This window comes from Camarhynchus parvulus, chromosome 3 (assembly GCF_901933205.1).
Source record: "Camarhynchus parvulus chromosome 3, STF_HiC, whole genome shotgun sequence".
Taxonomy (NCBI): Eukaryota; Metazoa; Chordata; class Aves; order Passeriformes; family Thraupidae; genus Camarhynchus; species Camarhynchus parvulus.
This window is the reverse complement of record NC_044573.1, coordinates 101,990,965-102,010,642: the sequence shown is the minus strand read 5'-3', so window position 1 is coordinate 102,010,642 and position 19,678 is coordinate 101,990,965. Positions and strand designations below refer to the sequence as shown.

Sequence of the window (19,678 nt, the reverse complement as noted above, 5' to 3'; positions counted from 1 at the left end):
TGAAAAGTCAGTCTGTCTCTGTACTTGTCAAGGATGAGCTCAAGATGATGATAAGTTTGGTTTAAGTAAATGGCAAGTGTTAAATAAACTTTTAAAGAATGTATCCAAATTAACAAAGATTTGTTGCCTCAGAAGTAAAGTAAATTTTCCTGTCTGATAGAAAGGAAAAGGATCTTTGAAGACCCCTAACCTATTCTTCAAGGTGCGTGGCAGTCAGACATAATATTATGTCTTGAATGACCTGCAATTGCTGTGACCAGATGATCTTTTCTACTGGAAATACTGCATTATTTATTACATTTATTTCAGTGGCAGCTATTTCCATTGTTTGCATAAATATTTAGAAATAAATCTGACACCATTGTTTTAACCATTTGCTATTTTAGATACAGTTAACCTCTGCAAATGTAAGTTATTTGTACGGTAGATAAAGCAATGAAATACGACCATGTAAATTACAATTCCACTCCTAGGAAAAATTTTAAAGATCATTGTTAAAAACAAGGCAAAGTAACCTTAATAACAATACCATATTAATTCATCTGTGGTGGTTGCTGTACATAGTAAACTCACATGACAGTCTGTATGAATTCAGTCTGACCTTGGGCACTTAGAAGAATTTTGTGTGCAACAGCTTAAAAAAACCCCAAAATTCTGTTTGTGAGATCTCTGCCAAAAGTCATGGTTATGAGTAGCAGCAATCTTCAGATCAGGCTTTTAGTGACAAGTACCACAAGAAGAAAAAGTGTGACATCAGACCTATAAAATAATGATCAGAGACTATGGTACACTTGGAATGTTCTCTTTTTATTTTAAATGTACCTATTACAATATTTTGTTAGGCTTATATAGAGCACTATTATTTACATGATTCAGTGTTTATCCTTTAGGGAGAATTCCAGTGCTCAATAAATAAGAGTCAATGAGCTGCTCGTTAACCATCTTGGAATCAGTGTTCTGAAATATTAATTTCACATAAATGGTGAAAGTCTTTGAAATAATTATGGTTACCTGTAGTTTCATTCAGTAGGTATCTTCAGTCTGCAGTTAAATTATGTTGAAAACTCTGAACATAGCTATAGGTAATCAGAAGAAAGTTCAACAACAACATCATACTAAAAAAATACCACAAAACATCAGTGGTTGACCTCTACAGTTTCCAGATGCATCTCAGGGTGATGGTAGTGTTCAAAGGGAAGAAAAAAACGGTTTTTGGTTGACTCCCTGATATAAAATGTCTAGATCATGGGGCAAAATATACAATCACTAATAAATAAAAATTACACTTTTTACAAGATCTTTCAACATGGCATCTCAGAATGTGCCTGCAGGTAAGAATGGTTTCTATTATTTTTATTAAGATTCAATTTGCTGTGGTTACTCTTTCTTACACATGAATTTATGCATTATATATATATTATATAAAACACATAAAAGTTGTCAGTACAAGGAATATCATTAGCTGGGAACATGAAGAAGAGGTTCTTATCAGATCTCACTCAGTGTTATGGGCACAAGTTCAAATGTAAAAGGGACTTTGGTCCTGATCTTGCACTAACACAATAAATGCAGTCCCCACATGTTTCTATGCACAGAACTTACTCTCTCTGCTGAGGTTGTCCCAGTCCTGCCTCGACAACCACCCCATTTTCATGTGACCCATCGCAGAAACTGAGTTTGAATCAGGACAAACAGCTTGTTTTTTCCTCTTAATCCTCATTAATGTATCTCAGAGGTAAAATCCATGGCACATTATTTAAGCAACTGAATGTCTATGACATTCAGCTATGGCACACAGTTTTGTTTCCTCAACATACACAAAGACAGCAGGGAAATGCAGCTCGTAACTACTGGGCATTTATCCTAGAAAATGTGACATTGTCATTATTATTGGACTAGAAACTTATGTTTATTGACAGTGTGCCTATTTTTCAACAAAACACCATTGATTTTAGTAGCATTACAGTTTGGCAAAGAATAGTTTCTGAATTATTTCTGTTACAGATTTGAATCTCTGGCACATTTAAGACGCTCACCCACCTATTCAAATAATATTTTAAAGCAAAATTAATGTTTGATATAAAATAACAGTTGTGTTGCAAATGTGGAAAAATAGTCTAATAAAAATAAGTATAAAAGTGATCTCAGATTTATGAATATGTTTCATATAAACAAGTCCAGGTGAATTATCAGTGTTAGAAATGGCCCTTCATAGGCTGTGTCACAACAGAACATCACATTTTTCACGGTTTACAATAACACAGTTAGATTCACAATGTAATGACACCTTATATCAGAAAAATAGTATTTTACAAACTATACATTTGGCATCTATTTTTAGATTTTTTTTCTGTTTCTTTTTTCAGTTCCTTTTTTATTTTTTCCTTTTTTTTAAATTTTCTTACAAAATAGTGCAAAATTACAGTGCGTTAATAGAAGATTTTGTAAATCCTAATAAAAAGTCAGTATACTTAACTGTGTTGTTCATTCACTGGAAACAGTTTGGCACATTAGGATTTTGTATAGATGGAAAAGCTTCTCACTTCTTTTCAGTGTGTCCATGGATTCTTTAAAACATTAAATTACACCAAGGGAGTTAACTTTCCAAACTTTTTAATCTCAGCTCTTATGTGTGTTACAAAGCAGCAAAAAAAAAGTAGGTTTTGCAATTAATTTATTTGCCAAACAGCATATATCAGGCTGGCTTTTCATATGATGTTATAAAGAAATGGATTGATGGGAACATTTTCTGTCTGGTGACTGCTAAAGTGCTTATTTATAGTTTCAAGATTGTGTAGGAAATTTGTCCCAATTTTATATATATGTGTTGGTTTACCATATATCTTTCAAATTTTGCTATCAAACACATTTCTATATCTGGATCCAACCGGGCTATATCAAGCCAGGGGGATAAAGTTTCATCAAATCCTCTTTTCCACTGGACTAATTCATAATAAAGAATAACAAACAGTTGTATTTCCTGCCAATTTGCAATGACTAAATTATTTTCCTGCTAATTAATTACTTAAGAACGTTAATGAGGAGTTCCCCCAAGTATCAATAATTAATTTGCACAGACTGGCACCACACCTCAAAAAAATGAAAATTCTTATTACTTGGAGCAGCAAAGTCTTCTGCATTCTCATAAGCAGGCAGGGTATAGGCTACAGGAGTGAGAGTGTCTTAAGCCCCCCTGTGAGTGTGCCATGAAATGCACAGAGGGTGTCAGATGAGTCTCAGCTCTGTTCTTTGCCTTCCTTGGCTGAAAGCAGCAATGCAAAACCTGCGACCACAGAACCACCTGCTAGAGGCTGCCAAACAGTGACCTGTACCAAGCAACTCCTAATTCAGGCTGTTAACCTGGCAGTGAGAGGCTCTCTGCCACGTGAGCAAACTCTGAGATATTCACTGCAGAGAGACGGCTGCTTTCAGTCAATTGGTGACACAAAAGATTGCCAATTAATTACATTTGCAATGGAGTAATGAAATGACTTCCTCCAGTATGAAAACTGCTGGATGATGTCTCTAGGCCAAGTTATTTCTTACAAGTTGATGATTTTATCATCTGTATCGCCCTGTAGCAATAGTGCCATGAATTAAAATTGCCACGGCATGGTTTATTTAATCAATTTATTGGTATTTCTGTACCTTTTATGAGCATCTCTAACCAGTATGCTTTTTATATTGATTCTCTGAACGTAGAATTGTCCATAGCACAAACTACATATTCAAAAATTAGAAGGGAAATATCCATTAATAAGACAGGGTTTTTCTACACAAGCCATTTCACTCTTAGCTCAATCCTTTGTTACTAGCATAGGAATCTCCCAAATCACCTGCTAACTCTGGTAGAAGATTTGCCCAAGCTAGAAGCAAAAGATAAAGGTGAAATAACTATCTTGTATGAATCATATTGATTGATTTCTAACATTTTCAAATCACTTTTATTAAAAACAAACAAAAAAGCTAAAACAGAACTGTCAGCCAAAATTAACGAAGAAGCCCACCAGCTGGTAGGTGGGTATACAAATACTTCTCCTGGACTCTGTTGTCAATAACACACTAGTTTTGACCAAGGAAACACTTGAGTATTTGTTAAATTTTCACTGCTAGGTTTAAATAGGTCAGAAGCTTCCTTGTCAGCCTACACAGAGACACCTCTTGTTCCCACTTTGCACACACAGTGATTACTCACAGTCTCACCTAGAATGAACCAAATACTTTCCTCAGAGGAAAATCAGGTGTGGCTGAGACTGACTCTCTGTAGGGCACAACAAGTTCAGGTTTCAGGACATGACCAGGTTTTATGCTTTCATCCTTGGACAGGCCTTGAAATACTATCTCAGCATCCTCAGCCACTCTGGCTTTTTCATGCCACATGGAAGTTCAGTGACCCTGCGTAGCACGGGCAAGCTGTAAGCTGAGGTGCTGTGCTCAGGCGATGGCCTGAAGTGGTGGAGGAGCAGAAGAGCTCGGCCAAGATTTATTGGTTAGACACCAAATCAGAATGAATCAAAGGTTTTCAGTGTGGACCTATACCCAGCCAATCTTTACTCTCTATGTACATAATGCAAAAGAGGCCACACAAGCTGGTCTCTGATGTCTATAGATTGCACTCTTTGGCACAATTCCTAAAAGGCAATGAAAACGTATTCTCTGGAGCCCCAGTGCATTAAAGCATTCAGGATGCTCTTAAAATTAAGCACACACTTAAGTCTCATTGTCATCTGCATACTCTTAGTGCCTTTTTGTATCATGTCCAGAAGGTGTTGCTGCGTGAAGACTTATAAATCAAATAAGAAAATAAGAACAAAGATCCTTGAATCTAGATAAGAAATAGAATTATCTTACTGACAAAGGTTCTTCTTCTCCTGAATGTTATTCTGCATCTAATAAAAAAGATAATACAAGGCTAACAGGAGTCCCATTCTTGAATAAAAAGAAACAGTTATTGGTTACTTAAATGCTTGTTTAAAGATGGGAGAAAATTATGTGGTTTTTTAAAGCCTATTTTGAGAAAAAAAACCAAAACAAACATGAGTGTCCAGAGAGAGCAAGTAGAGCAAGTAGTTCTTTATTGTGTTCAGTGGTATCCATTTTCCATGTCTTGCTCAGCCTGTGTGAACTCTACAAAGCCCCACACTGATGCTCTCTCAGCCCAACTTTCATTTTATTTTATCTGTTTCTTAAAAGACAAATATGTTGCTGAATGTCTCACACTTTCAGTGGGCCTCACTCAGGCTGCTTGCTCACCGTGGTATAGACATCTGGAATGAGGCATTCAAAGAAACTGGCAACAGGATTCCCTAAGGAATGGAGATCTCATACTAAGCAAGGTCTGCTGTGGACATTGTCTATGTAATGGATGGAAAACTGCTTTAGAAAGATCTGCTGCCAGTTTTGTCTTATACCTGTCCACATTCAGTGGAGTAGCAATGCATGTGATGTTAGTATTTTATCTGGTTTGGGTATTATTTTCCACACTGAAAAAAGAGTAATGTTGATAGCTCAGTGCACGACAGAGAGTCTAAAAACATCCAAAGTAAAACAAAGAATGGTGGTTACCCTCTGTCTTCATTGACTGCTTAAGTTAACTTGGGTTGAGTGCAACTCAAGATTGTTGTGGGCTAGCAAACAAAAGAAACTGAATGTCTGAAAGAAATTTCTTGAGAAAACAGTTAGGACTGGTGTGATTTCCCATTTTCTAGTTCACTTTTCTGGTACAATTATCTTCTTTTGCCAGTGGTACTAAAGCACAATACCTATTTTGTCTAGTCCCTTCCACAGCCGCTTAAGTTTGCTCATTTTCTTTCACAGTGATTTGTTATTTGAGTGTCTATGCTTGCTGCCCATGTAGAGTAGATCACAAAAGAAGCACAGACCTCACAAAGCTGAATGTCAGATACAGACTGGAAGCAGCCTTAGGTGAATTAAGTCTAGGTCTAGGCAGCCTTTGTGCATGCATGGAGCATAGATGTTTTGTATCCATTGCTTCATTTACTACATGGGCTGAACATGCCCAAAACTGCTTCATCTTCTATCAACAAAGATATTTCAATCCAGAACTGCTTAAGGTCTGATACTTGCAGATCACCTTAAAATCTTCATAATAAATTGGCTCAATTTTGTTCCAGCACTTACTCTTCAAGAATGCCAGCGAGGCATTAGGGTCATGTATATTTTTTAGGGCTTGGTAGTGATTCTTATGCATAATTCTGGATTAGATTTCTCTCCTGTTTTATTAATCTTTGAAGCAATTTTAGCAACGTTTCCTGAATGAAATATATACAAGCCTTGTGTGGAGCTTTTCTTCTTGTGAAGAGAACAACACTCTTCACTCCTTCCAGTTCCATCAAAAGACTTTTCCATTTCTTAAAATTCAGCCTAAGATTAGCCATGCTGGCTGAATCTTGTGCTTACAGGGGTAAAGACATTACTTACAGGATTAAAATTCAGAGTATATTTCAAATCTTTCCTGTGTATACGCTGACCAATATTTCACACTTCATATATCTTATATATTCTTGCTTATTACTGAAAGGACTTAGCTGAACTTGATGCCAAGGAAAGAGTCTGAATCCACCCAAGCCCTTCTAACACACAGAACAGCTCTCACAATCTGAAGTGAGGAATGGTTGTACACAATCACCTTTCATTGAGGTAAATACAAGTGACTTCTGAATTCCAGCACTGAGGGAATCAGGTTATTGAGCCAAACCAGTGGGATGTTCTGTCACTGAGAATTTCACAGTCCTCCTGAAAATAAAATGTTATGATGTCCTGTAGGACAGATGATTAGCTAAAGAAACTTGCCTTCAAAATGATAAGATACTACTTATATTACATGCACATCAGAAATTTGTTTTTAGAAGACTCAGTTTCCTTGTATTGCATTAATGTTCAAGGTAAGCTTATCTTGCTGCATACTAGAATGCTGGTGAGTTTAGGTGATTCACAGTATATTGAAAGCTAGCTGGATCAGAATACACCTTTTGAAACCACAGGCAGAGCAGAAGTAATTCTATAGCTTTTCCATGGGGTTTTGAGTTCTATAAATTTAACTAATTACTTTTATAGCCTTTTGTGTTTCTATTCCAGCCTCTAATAAGTTCCACTGTCTTTTGCTAAATATTTATAATTATCTCTCATTTCCTTACAGCAGCAATTTTTTGTTTGAAAATTTAATCTCAGTTACTTGATTGACTACTTGGCTTGATCAGGGTCTTATACATCTCATAAGCAGAAGTCTTTCCAGTTGGAATTTTTTCTTTTTTTTTCCAGTAGCAGGTGTGATTTGCAGCACTTTGGCCTGAAAATCCAAGCTGATTTGCTTTCATTTGATACTAAAGCATACCCATACATTTCTGTCATTAAACCAACCTTGTACATATGAATATATATAGCAATCAGAAATTTGTCTTAGCTGATGGAAAGAAGTGGTAAAATCAAATGATACATCTTTGAAGCAGACACATCTTAAAATTATGACAATCATCACAATTTTGGTTTTGCTATTAGAGCAAATTTGATACTTAAAAACCTACTTATATTATCAAATATTGATAGCAGTTGTTGCTCTGAAGCGTTCATTTTTAATACCTCTCATACACAATATTTTCAACCCCCCAAATTTATTAGCTTGGTAAGTTGAAAGTTTATATAGCCTCATATCTTATTTACTGAATTTCAGCATATTTCTCTCAGAAAATTGACTGCTTAGTATTTTTTCCCCTCACTTATGTGTCATAACATCAAGTTGTCCAGCTACAGTTAAAATTCAACAGATCTTTACAAACTGGGGGAAAATTCACAATTATTCAACAAATTATATGAGAGAGCTTTATAAAATTTGTCAGCAAACTGCTTCTAAAAATCCATTCTTACCAGCTGAATTCAGTGCATAAGTCTGATGTAATCAAACACCTTTTTAAAAATCTGTTTATCTCAGTGTAACACTTCTGAAAGCCCTGGTTCAGGTTAAAAATACTTGAGACATATTGAAGGCCAAGGGTGTTCTGCATTTGAATGGACTCAAAAATTGGATGAATCCGGGCTTTGGTCACCAGGATTGGTCATTTTCTCTAAATCTGACTTCTCTTTTCTTCAGAGGGTAAGAAGAGATACATTCCTAAAGCAACGTAATGGGATCATTTATTAGGAAACCTTTTTAGAAACAAAGACTACCCACTATTCTAATACATTTGAAAAATTATAGTTCTAGGTTCATTATCCTTAAAAAGGGGGCAATTAATCACACTTCCATAATGTTAGGTATTGTACTCTACTGTGCTCTTAAATGCAGGATGAACATATGAAACTTTGCTGTCTTTTGAAGTGTTACACACATTTCTGTCTGGAACAACAAATTATGTTCTTAAAATTTTCTCTGAAATTTAAAATTCGTTTCCTCATTTTCCAAATAGGTTAAACAACAAAGATAATGTTAAAAATAAAAAAAGAAAAGTTAAAAATTACTACTTCAAGTGAAAGACTGGGACATGTTTCACAGAAAATGTGGAAAATCTTGTTTTAAATTTATAAAAAGCAATCAAATACTCTTCAGTGCACATAATTAGTATATCTATTGTAATTTGAAACTGAGTACTGATGACTGCTGCTGCTGATATTTTAAAATCTCTTACAAAATATAAATAGGATAGCCAAAAGAGAATAACTGATAAACCATGATGTGAGATTATCTTTTCCTTCCTTTTTTTCTCTTTTCCATTCCTCTCCACTTGGACTGAAGTCCTTTCTGGCTTCTTCAAAAAAATGCACACCCACACCCACACACACCCACACACACCCCCCACAAATTAATTCCAAAACCATTTTTCTAAATTTCCAATGGACTTGTATTCCTGGTGTCTTTTCACATGATCACAAGCAAGACATGCATGTGATTCCCAGAACCTAGGAAGATGCACTGAAAAATCCTTCTTCCAGTTGAAATAACTAAGATACATCTTATTATTTTTGTCAAGCATCAGAAGATATTCTGCCAGCTCTCTGGGGGAGAGAAAATCTTCCACATGTATGAAAGAGTCTGCTGGAATGTAATTCTCATAATTTTCTCTGGAAGGGCCCAGTACAACTGGTACTGATCCAGCCAGAAGAGCATTGTAGAGTTTCTCAGTAATGTAATCTTTGTGGATTGAATTTTCAAAGGAAAGGTAGAATTTGCATGTGGAGATAGTTGGAATCAAGTTTTTGTCATTGACGTAGTCTCCAAAGGCTTGTCCATAGGTGTGGATTTCAATGTATTTGCTGAGCTCGTTGTAATACTTGACTCGAGCGTGCTCAGGGTTCCAGTTACTCACAACCCAACAGACCAAGTTTTCCTTACTTGGTACTTCAAATGTGAAGGAACTGGTGCCAACCATCATGAAGCCGTAAGGCACCTGGATATCAGAATCACGCCGGTAAGTCAGGGTCAGGTTAAAAAGGTGTTCGATGCCACTCTTTTGAGGAGTATGAGTTGGAGACTCCAAGTTCATCCAAATCCACTTCTGGAACGGTGGCCTGGCTTGCTGAGGTAAATTGGCCAGATCCCAGCTGATGTCTCTGTGATGAATGAGGACAGCGTGGGATCTGTTATAGAGCGAGCGGTCAATAGTCAGATGGCACCCGGGGATGTTGAACATCGTTTGGCAGGACGTCAGATCGAACGTCTGACCAAATGGCCAAACCCAGATCAAAACAGTAGTTTCATTGAGATTATCAGTTTTGGAAGAAAAGAAGTTCTTCATTTTCAACACTGAACTGGCTGATTCTATAGGACCAGAAATCCAGCTGTTTGTTGGTTTGATATAAATTAATATAAATGCCATGAAACAACCAAGGATAATGAAGATAATAAAAAATGGCCGGAAAATTCCTTTAGATGTCGATGTCATAATTTGCTCTGAGAAAAAAAGAGGAAGAGAGAAAATAATATCAGGTATTGAATTACATATATATGTCTTGTTAAAATAATTTAGATATAAAATAGATAAAACTTCAATAACACTGAGCTGCAACCTCAGAAATATCTTTTGAATGGAGAGGGCATGGTCTCTTGCACTCTGTGACAAAGTGACAATATTTCTCTTCTTCACGTTAAAAGCTCACTGACAAATTAAAAGCAGGATTTTAATGTATCTCATACTTGGTGAATCAGTACATATTGAGAAGTTTTTTTTTCTCAGAACCTAGGCCAAGCATTTGGAACACAGGAGACAGACAAAATTACCCTTTAATTCTATCCCCGTGTCTGGATAATGTAAAGAATAACATGCTGCAGATTTGTTGCATTTGTATTTGTGTGAATGTGGAGGACATAGGATTAGAGGATTGAAAAAGGAAGGAACTAGAACTTTAATTGTGTAATCAATAAGACTTATTAGAAAACTAGTTCATGTCTGGTGGCTACATAGGGATGAACATTCATGCCTTCTCCAGGGGACTCCTAAAATACCTAGGGGAGGAAGCACCAATAGAGTTTCCCTATGCAGCCACATATCTCACATATTTCCTACATAAAAAAATAAAGAGAAATTAATATAAAATATGTTCTTGTATATTTCATTATGTTTTTATGTGTTAAGAATTGGGAAAAGTAGAGATATGCTGCATTGTTATGAGGCATCCTTTTTTTCCATGGGGAGATAGAGCTGAGAAGTTCATAGAGCCTCCTTTGTCCTTGCTCTAGTTGTTTCCTCCTGAGAGAAGTGATCAATCTCTTTCCAAAACTACTCTACCATATGGTTCTTGCAAAACCTAACAACCCTAGTTAGGGGTTGTTAATTGCTAACCTTTGATCCTGAATGCAGCCCTAGAACTCACAGATGTTCTAAAACTAAAAACCATGCAGCTGTATGGCACACAAGGGAAAAGGAAGGGAAGTCAGTTACCAGGAAAAGTACTCTGAACATACTGGCACACTGTAGATTCTACAATGTGTTACAATTACTGTAAATGTTGTCTGACTTTCCTTTTCTGCACATCTTTCAATTTGTTGTGTTTTATTTCCTTGGCTAGATAGTGCAAAAAAAAATCCACCTCTATAAATAGAAAAATATATACTATTATATAGATGTATAAATATATATATACACAATCAAAGTCAAAAAAGCAGAAAGTAAATTTCAGGCCTTTAAAACCACTTCTATAGCTCATCTTTTCCTACTATGAAATAAATCATTAAATTCAGAATGAAATCATGGTAGAATGTGATTCAGAGGGCCACTAATAGCACATAACTTTGCAGCCTTTGTGAGTGCAAAAACTGATGTGTAGTGACTGTAGCACTACAGTTACAACAGAAATGTTTTCACATTCATTGTTGAGGAAAGGAAGAAGGAAGGAATATCCATTAACTTAGCTTCACTCTAACACTGTATCTTGAAGAAAAGGGAATTTGTCACAACATCTCCTGATTTTGGGAGTATGGATGGTTTTAATTCTGGTTTTAGTTATAGTGGTGGATTAACCTTGTCTGGCTGTCAGATCCACCCAGCCACTCTCTCACTATCTCTCCTCAACAAAATATGGGAATAAGATGAAAGTCTCATGGGTTGAAGTTAGGATGGGAAGGTCACTTATAAGTTACTGTCATAAGCTAAACAGGCTCATCTTGGGTCGAAATAAAGTAATTTATTGCCATTTAAAATTGATTTATATAGTGAGAGACAAAGACAAATATTAAAATAAAATTTCCCCCTCTTCTTCCCAGGCTCAGCTTCCTCCTTCATTCCACTCTCCTATACCTCCTACCCACTCCTGAGCAGTGCAGGGGGATAGGAATGCAGGTTTGTGATCAGACCACAACTATTCCTCTTAGCTGCTCCTTCCTCCTTTTATACATTTCCCTTCCTCCAACATGAGTCCTTCCTATGGGATGCAATTCCTTCAGGGGAAAAAAAACTTAGCTACTGAGTGAGCTGTCCATGGGATGCTTCAGGACACATCCTCCTGTGGGGTCCTCCCCAGGCCACCAGGGGCTGCAGGGGAATCTGCACTCTAGTGCTTGGAGTACATCTTCCTATCCTTCTTCTCTGACCTTGGTGCTCACAAGGTTGTTTCTCACGTTTTCCCCCTCATTCTCCACTGCTTGTGCCTTTCTTGAATACACTTTCCCAGAGGTGTCAGCACCTTGGCTGCAGGGTTTAGCCATGCCCTGCAGTGGGTGTGTTGGGATATGCTGGAATTGGCATGGGTGGCCCTGGCTTCTCTTTGGAGACGCTTTTGGCAGTCCCTGCTGCCAGTGCCTGGGCACAAACACCTCCTAAAATTATATAAAATAAATGGAATGCTGAGTCTGGTGCTTTTGTCTAGGCCCTTTTTCTGAAGGACATAGTTTAGCAGGCCCTCTCTGATTTCAGCAAAATGATCCTAAGGGGAGTAAAGAAGAGGAACAACGTGTCCATGGCTTTTCCACTTATCCACATCAGTTTAAATCCCTCTGAAAGAAAAATGAGGCTTTACAGCAACATTACATTGTCTTTTTTTAGCCTGTGTTGATTGTTTCTTGAAATTATGTCTAGAAGGAAGGATATGTCCTATGAGAGCCTAAGACTGCTTCCCTGCCTTACTACAGGGAAAGTGAGAATGGGACCTCTAAGGAAGAAGGGATTTAGGTTGAACAGCTCTAGGAGATGCAGCTCAAGGAAAAAGCAAGAGGCTGAGCTGATATTCATGTAAAGCTGTTCTTTGTTTCTGTGCTTTTGAAAGCGATACACAGCACAGGTATAACTTATCACTGAACAGAGAGTGTCAGCTGAGTATGAACAATAGATTGGGACACATTTATTCACAGGAGCTGATAATTTTCTAGGGATTAAAAAGGATGATGAAAAATCAGAAAAGGATTTTAACATTGTGCCTTGTAACATAGTCACCCTCCAGGTATAAGCCTTTTGACTCAAGTCTCTGACAGGGATTATTTTACACTAAGCTCTTCTGCTAACTAATAACAAACCCCTGCATCATCACATGACAATTCTTACTGCATAGGAAATGACCAGATATTATATCTCCTGTCCTCTGCCTGAAATACTAGTTTGTCCAGACTTTTGAAATGTAGAGCCAATCTGAGGATAATCACTTGTGGTTGCGCGACCCCAAGTACCAATATTAACATCTGACCACGTTAAACAGATGAGTTTGCCAATTTTTGTCTCTTCTGGGTTGATTTCCTCTCCTGGTTTTGCTGTCCTGTGAAGGCATGCCCCCCTTCTGATGTGGGATCATGGTTTTTAGTTTTTGCCTTTTACCAAAACACTAACCTATATCCAGACTCTATAGTCTTTTATAGTCCTGCATCCTTTGGATTCAGAGAACCAGCCATTCATTATGCAGTCTCACAGATCCATTAAATGTATTGGCATCACCGGCATGCTCTGCTCTGAAACTACTGCTAATGGGATGGTGGAAAAAGGTTCTAATAGCAGAACCCTTTAAAAAATTGAATGAGAGTCTTGCAAGGAAGCAGAGGATCTGAGCAGACTTCTGAAAATACCACTTAGCCATACCCTGAGGAGCTGGACAGGGTTTTTTCATGGAATTCTATTTTTGTATTCCATTTTGTGGAATACAGTAATAACTATTAAGATGTATACTAGGAATAGCAGCGATTTTTCGTCATGAAGTACTAACAGAATCAATAATTTCTGCGCTTGCCAAGGCAGATTGAGGGACCCATGGAATGGACCAGCAAACTCTGCTTTCATGGCTTTTGGGACTGAGTCCTGGGCACATTCAGGCAGCAGTAAGTACAGTGAAGGTATGTGTTAAGCACTTGTTGACACATATTATTTGCATAGCATCATAAAGTGGTTTGGGTTGGAAGGGATTTTTTTGAGAAGTAGTTTGTGTGCACTACTAGGACATAAAGGTTATGGTGCACTAGAATTCATAGATCATTTTTTCCATAATAATCTCCAAAATGGGGATTCTTTTCCATATTTATTTATGTCCTTCTTCTTTGTGCCCAAGATAACCATTAACATCTGACTGTAATTCTCACTCTAAAGGTGACACTAAGGAGACATTTTTTGCAAGCCATCCATGCAAGTCACCTTAGCTCACCCTTCCCCTTTCATGGCTTTTCTTCCACCACAGAATCACAAATTTCCTTTCTGTGAATTCCCTCCCCCATGCATGTCGAGTCTGAAAGGAGAACTTTGTCAAAGAGATGTGTTTACTGAGATTTTTGCCAGCTGGAAGAATTCTGTACTTTTGATAGTTTTGTTATAAAGTACATTTCAGAGTGTTGTGGAGTAGCAAGTATTTTCTAGGTCCTTTTTTTCCCAAGTTGAAAGTGTAGTATTTTATCAGTACAAGACTGTTTTTCTTGGTACAAAACTTAGCAAGCCTTCTTTTTAAGTGCAAATCTTGGCATTCCATCAGCAAGCAACTGTATTTAGCAGCAACACAAACAGGGAGATAGTAATGGGGTATCAGACCTGTTAACCCAAAGCTTACCAGGCAAGGCTTGCAAAAAAATGTCTGGTTTTGAATGCATTATGTTTATTAAGAAATAAAATTGAATTTTATGGAAACAGTTTTATCATATTTTCCTTGCAACTGGGACTTCTCAGTCATCCCAGAAGGGACAGATATGTTTTGGTTTGTTTCTGATTATGCAATACTGCAGTGGGGAGAAAATATGAACTTTCTCGTCAATAATATTGATGCCTTTTTCTCTGCCATTTTTTTCACCAATTTCTTCAGTTTCTCAAGGTTTTGCCAGTAGCCCAAAATATGCCATTACTTTTAGAGGTATAATGTTCATTACTAGCCTAGTACTGAGATTTTCCAAAGGGAAAGGACAGTATTTTAAAATAAAAATGAAGCTAAGATTCTTAAAAGCATGGACACTGAATCATGAAAAAAAACCCACAATACTTTTCACACCTTAGAATTCTTAAGTGTTTGGGGCTAACTCTTGTCTTCACCACCAGTTGGTCTCAGGATTCCTCAGGTAGAAATACTTAACATCAAGATCCTCAAGGATCACTCCTGGCATCAGAGTGGGTGAAGAGCAGAAGGACTTTGAGGTTAACAGAGATGTCAGAGGTAGCTCCCTCTAGAAGCAGACAACCTAGGTAGGTACTTCAGGGCTATAAAAGGACAGCTGAAAGCAGTGAGAGCTGACAGGAATCACAAGCAAACAATTGTTATTGTTAGAAAGCAAGCTCAACTGAGATTGCTCTCCCTGTCCTCTGGCATGTTTTACCCCCCCTTGGCCATGGCATATTTGCATTTATGCTAAAAGCTGGATTTTCTTAAAGCACACTTCCAATTAGCTAGAGCTTTTTCACCTGCAGTATTGAAGAAAACCTGATTGCCTCAGGATAGCCAGTGTGTAACTTCTTATCTCCAAGTCACTGCTGTATGGACATGCCCCCGAAGGCTTTTGCTTTAGCTGTCTGAAACTGAGGAGTGCTCCTTTTATTGGAATTAACTCACTGCTCCCAGTTAAGCTTCCTCTGTTGCGACTGGAACAGTGGATTTTTTTCTCCCCCAACATCCAAACACAGGCTTGTTTCCACACATTTCCATGCCTGTCCACAGATTTCTGAAAACAGCCCAGCATGAAAAGGCTCAACAGAGCTGCACAGAGTTAAGAGGCTAAAAACAGAATGAGCTGCTGATCTCAGACTGCATATTTTTATTCTACTGTTTACAACATTCTTTTTCTTCCCTTCTCCACCTCCTTTGTTTTCGAGTTATTTGTTAATTCCAGAGATTCCAGTTTTGTGTATTTGCACTCTGAGAACAATATAGGATCATTTCATTCAGTGGTGGTAAATTTTACTTCGAACAGTTTAAAAAAAAATTACCTAAAAGCACCCCGAGGACAGGTAGCCATTAAGATAGATTGCTTCAGAATCGTGCAGAACTTATCACTGGAGACTGGCAAGAACAAGGTTAGACAAGCACCACTAAGCAATGAGACATCAAATTATGCCCCCAGGTCCTAGGGCTGGGCTACAATGGCCTCACTTGTTTCCTTCCAGCCTTGTGCTCATGGCAGTAAACACAGATTCTTGTAAAATGAACCTAATAAGAATACAAACTGGCAGTCTAAAACTGCAAAGAATTGCAGAACAAATTAGTAAAATCATCCCCCATCCTCAAAGTTGTCCTACAAACTATGAAGCAGCCACATGGCACAGAGTGAAAATGTGAAGGAAAGCAAAAAATTATGTGGACAACAGCAGCTAAAAAGTCCCTATTTTTAAAGGCCAAACCTAAATCTTCCTGTCAATTGCTGGATGGGGTACAGCTGCTTTATTTTGTGAATGTCTGAATCTTGACTCCCTTGCTGAAGAAAATCCTATTCTCAGCTTCCTTCTCCAAATTGCTGTGCAAGGCACAGCATCCTGCTATGGCTCAGCAGCCCCCAGCCTCCCCCTGATTGTCATCTATCCTCTCCTTCTCTCCATGGCAGTCACACACTGTCACTCTCCAGCTGCTTATGCAACAGCTCAGTGGCTTCTTACTGTGATCCAGTGTACAGCAAAAGACATTAGCCAGGGACACAGAGTCTCTCAGAACAGCAGGGGAAAATGGCTAAAGCACTGCTGTCCATACCAGAGTGGCTTTATGTCCACCAACACTACCACATATTAAAAAAATAGACAGTCCTATCAGCAAGAAACTTTTCCAGACAATCTAGAGTTAGTGTCAGGACACTCCACATGGCAGCAGCATTGCTTTCTAATCTTACGAGTTTGTCTCAGAAGGTACAGGAGATACCCTTTCCTTCCCTTGGCACAACTGGAAAATAAATGGCATGCAAAGTGATCAGAACCTCAGCAGCATTGCCAGCCTTGGTAGCATGCAGACAGAACCTTTTTTACCTTAACTTCCACGTTTGCTTGTCCACATCACAGCTAGTTTATGACCAACAGCAATCTGTGAAAGGGGTGATGGCTTTCTATACTGTGCTAGGTATAGAAAATGGAGTTCTTCACCACTGTAGCTTAGCAGCAAATTTTATCTGCCTTGCTAGAAAAGCGCTTTTTATCTTCCTGAATATAAAGCTCATCCTGGTTATGCAGCACAAGCCAGTCCCTGCCTCTTTCAAAAGCCCTGAAAAGGCTCTGCGCAAAATGAAGCTGATCAAAGAAAAGTGCTCCAAAAGCAAGTGGTCTCTTCCTCCCCTCTTTCCATGTGGTTTGGGAACAGCAAACTGCTGTTCTCTCTGATTCTGCCAGAATTGCAGAAAGAGCTCTTCAGCAGCTTTGTGACTGGCTTGTAAAACTGCAGCCGGCCAGCTGAAATATGAATAACATACCTGCACAAACTGTGTGTTTGTGATGGCCCCCCGCCCACCAGAGAGCCCTGGCTGACTCACAGTGGCTGTGAAAATGATGTGAGCAAAGACAAACAGAGAGAGAGCATGAAGTGGTAGGAGAAGAACCATAGGCATTCCTGTGCACAGAAGTTAAACTCCCCATCAAAAAATCACGGTTGCCTCTGACTGATTTCCTAATATGTAGTTCCCCTTATAGTGGAAAAACACCTCCTCCTGTGAAGAAGATAAATCAGAATCAGGAAAAAGCAGAGGATGCCTACTTATAATATGGAACACTTACTCTGGGGTATATTAGTTCTGTGGCAAAGCAAGGCTTTTGGAGCTCTGAGGAGCAGCTGTTTGTGTAGATATGATTAGAGGCTAGGTGCAGTAGTTACACCGCCCTATCTTGATGCATAAGCAAGCTCAAAAAATTTAATTGAGATTTAATGCTGCCTTTTGTGCAGATAAACCTCCATAGATCTGAGGATTTTGCCACTGGCAACACAACTTTTGAGACAGCTCTGTAGCCAGGAAAGAAAGCCTGAGAGGCCTTTAAGAATACCATAAATTCCCCATAATCTGATCTCTGCTTAACATTTCACTTCTCTGCTTGCCTAGCACCTTTTCCTTAAGAGACTCTTTGTACCTCTAGGTTTGGGATCTGTACTGATAGAACTGGCTTTTTTAGGATGCAGGTCAATGTTCTTGCTTTTTGAAAAATCTTCTGTGCTGTGGGTCCTGGTTGCCGTGAGACAACAACTGCCCCAGAGAGAAAAGAAAGTTACTGGAGTGCTGAAATCCATTGCAATCTGCTCTGTGGCTGAACTGGAGAATGCCATTTACTACTATGTTAACAGAGAATAGAGGTGATAATTTATACGCTTACTTTTTAAAATATGTCCATCTATACTCTTTGCAAATGAGACTTTTTCCCCTCACAGAATGGAAGATGGGCATTTGTTTTAAATATACAATCAACAGAATTGGGTTTCTGGACTATTCTGAGCAAAGAAGTAACTCAGTGTTCATCAAGAGGTTTCGGGACAACCAAGAGTCCTCAGCCAGGTTCTGCTAGTTGTCTAGATGCCCTGAGCAGAACTCCTCACTAATCCAGCTTTCCTAAAAGCCCATCAGTGACTCAAAACTTCGGGTTAGATTCTGTGCATAGCGAATACAAATCCTTCATATTGTAATATATTGAGTGCCAAAACAACAGAGGCTTATTTTCCATATGGGAAAAGTGCAATTCAAATAATTGATAGATTGTAGAGCACTTGTGTGTGTGAGGACACCAGCACTAATTGGAAAGAAAGAAAACCAGCACCAATCATTTTCATTGTGCACTAACAGATATGTTCTCAAGATTACTTGTGTTGGTAGTACCAAATATTTCAAAAGAATAAGCTGTTAAGTGTAAGAGAGGAGGTGATTATAAAGCAAGACTCTTGAATGAAATACTTGCTGGAGCAAGTTTAGTAATTCACTATAAAGGTTATACTATACTGTAAAGTTTGGACACTGAAAACAGGAGCAGCAGAGATCTGATAGATCTCTTTTAAGATCTGATACAAGTGTCTTTTACTCAAACACAAGTAGAAAGAGCAGGATCCACAAAAAGTAAATTCAGAAACTTTCCTATTAAGAAATTTAAACATATGCATGCACACAAACCGAAACAAAAACTTAATCACCCAAAACCTAAAGCGTGATAAAACCAGAATGAAAGCATATTTTAAAAAAATATATATTTTAGATAGTGTATACTATAAAACCAGCAAAACTAACAATCCCTCAACCTCTCAAACTGTACACTCTTCTGAGAAACAAAATTGCAGTTGAGAAAAAGCAGCCGTTAATTTCTTGGAGTGTGCATAACTTTCTTTTTGTGTGCACAACAAAAGGAAGTGCAGATAGCTGGACCTACAAGTATAACAAGCTGAGAATACAAAGCTTAACAAAGTCACTGAAGAGACTTTTCTGTAGAAAAGAAAAATCCTGAAGTTCTTCAGTGAAGAAATAGGAAATACACAAGAGGAATGGGTCGAAGGAACAATAGTCTGAAAAAATCCTCCAGTAACTGCAAACATCAACCTGCTCTAAGGTGATGTTTTCTTTTTACTACTTACTCTCCAAGATAACATAGACACTGATGCCTCTGAGAGCAACTCGAGGTTAGAACATGTCAATGAAGAATATTCTGCACAGGCTGCTGACAAAAAACTGCACAAAGACAGCAGTTAGTCCAGAGATCATACTTCTTTTGAAAAGGCTCAAGTTATTTGCTATTTCTTAGCATATTGTCTTCCTTTTAAGCATATTAAAAAGAGAAGTTAAATGTTTGCAGTCTAAGTTTAATTCTAATATTCAATTTGCCCTTGATTGTAATGCTCA

The 19,678-nt window shown here is 38.0% G+C and overlaps 1 protein-coding gene across 2 annotated transcripts in view; it reads right to left on the bottom strand.

The window, feature by feature from the left end:
- Window positions 1-8,816: 8,816 nt before the first annotated feature.
- Window positions 8,817-19,678, bottom strand: part of FUT9 (fucosyltransferase 9) — a 108,286-nt gene continuing 97,424 nt past the window's right edge. For both annotated transcript variants that reach the window (XM_030944890.1, XM_030944891.1), the window contains exon 3: window positions 8,817-9,904. In XM_030944890.1, coding sequence (XP_030800750.1) covers window positions 8,817-9,904 — 1,088 coding nt within the window. The remainder of the gene's footprint in view (window positions 9,905-19,678) is intronic.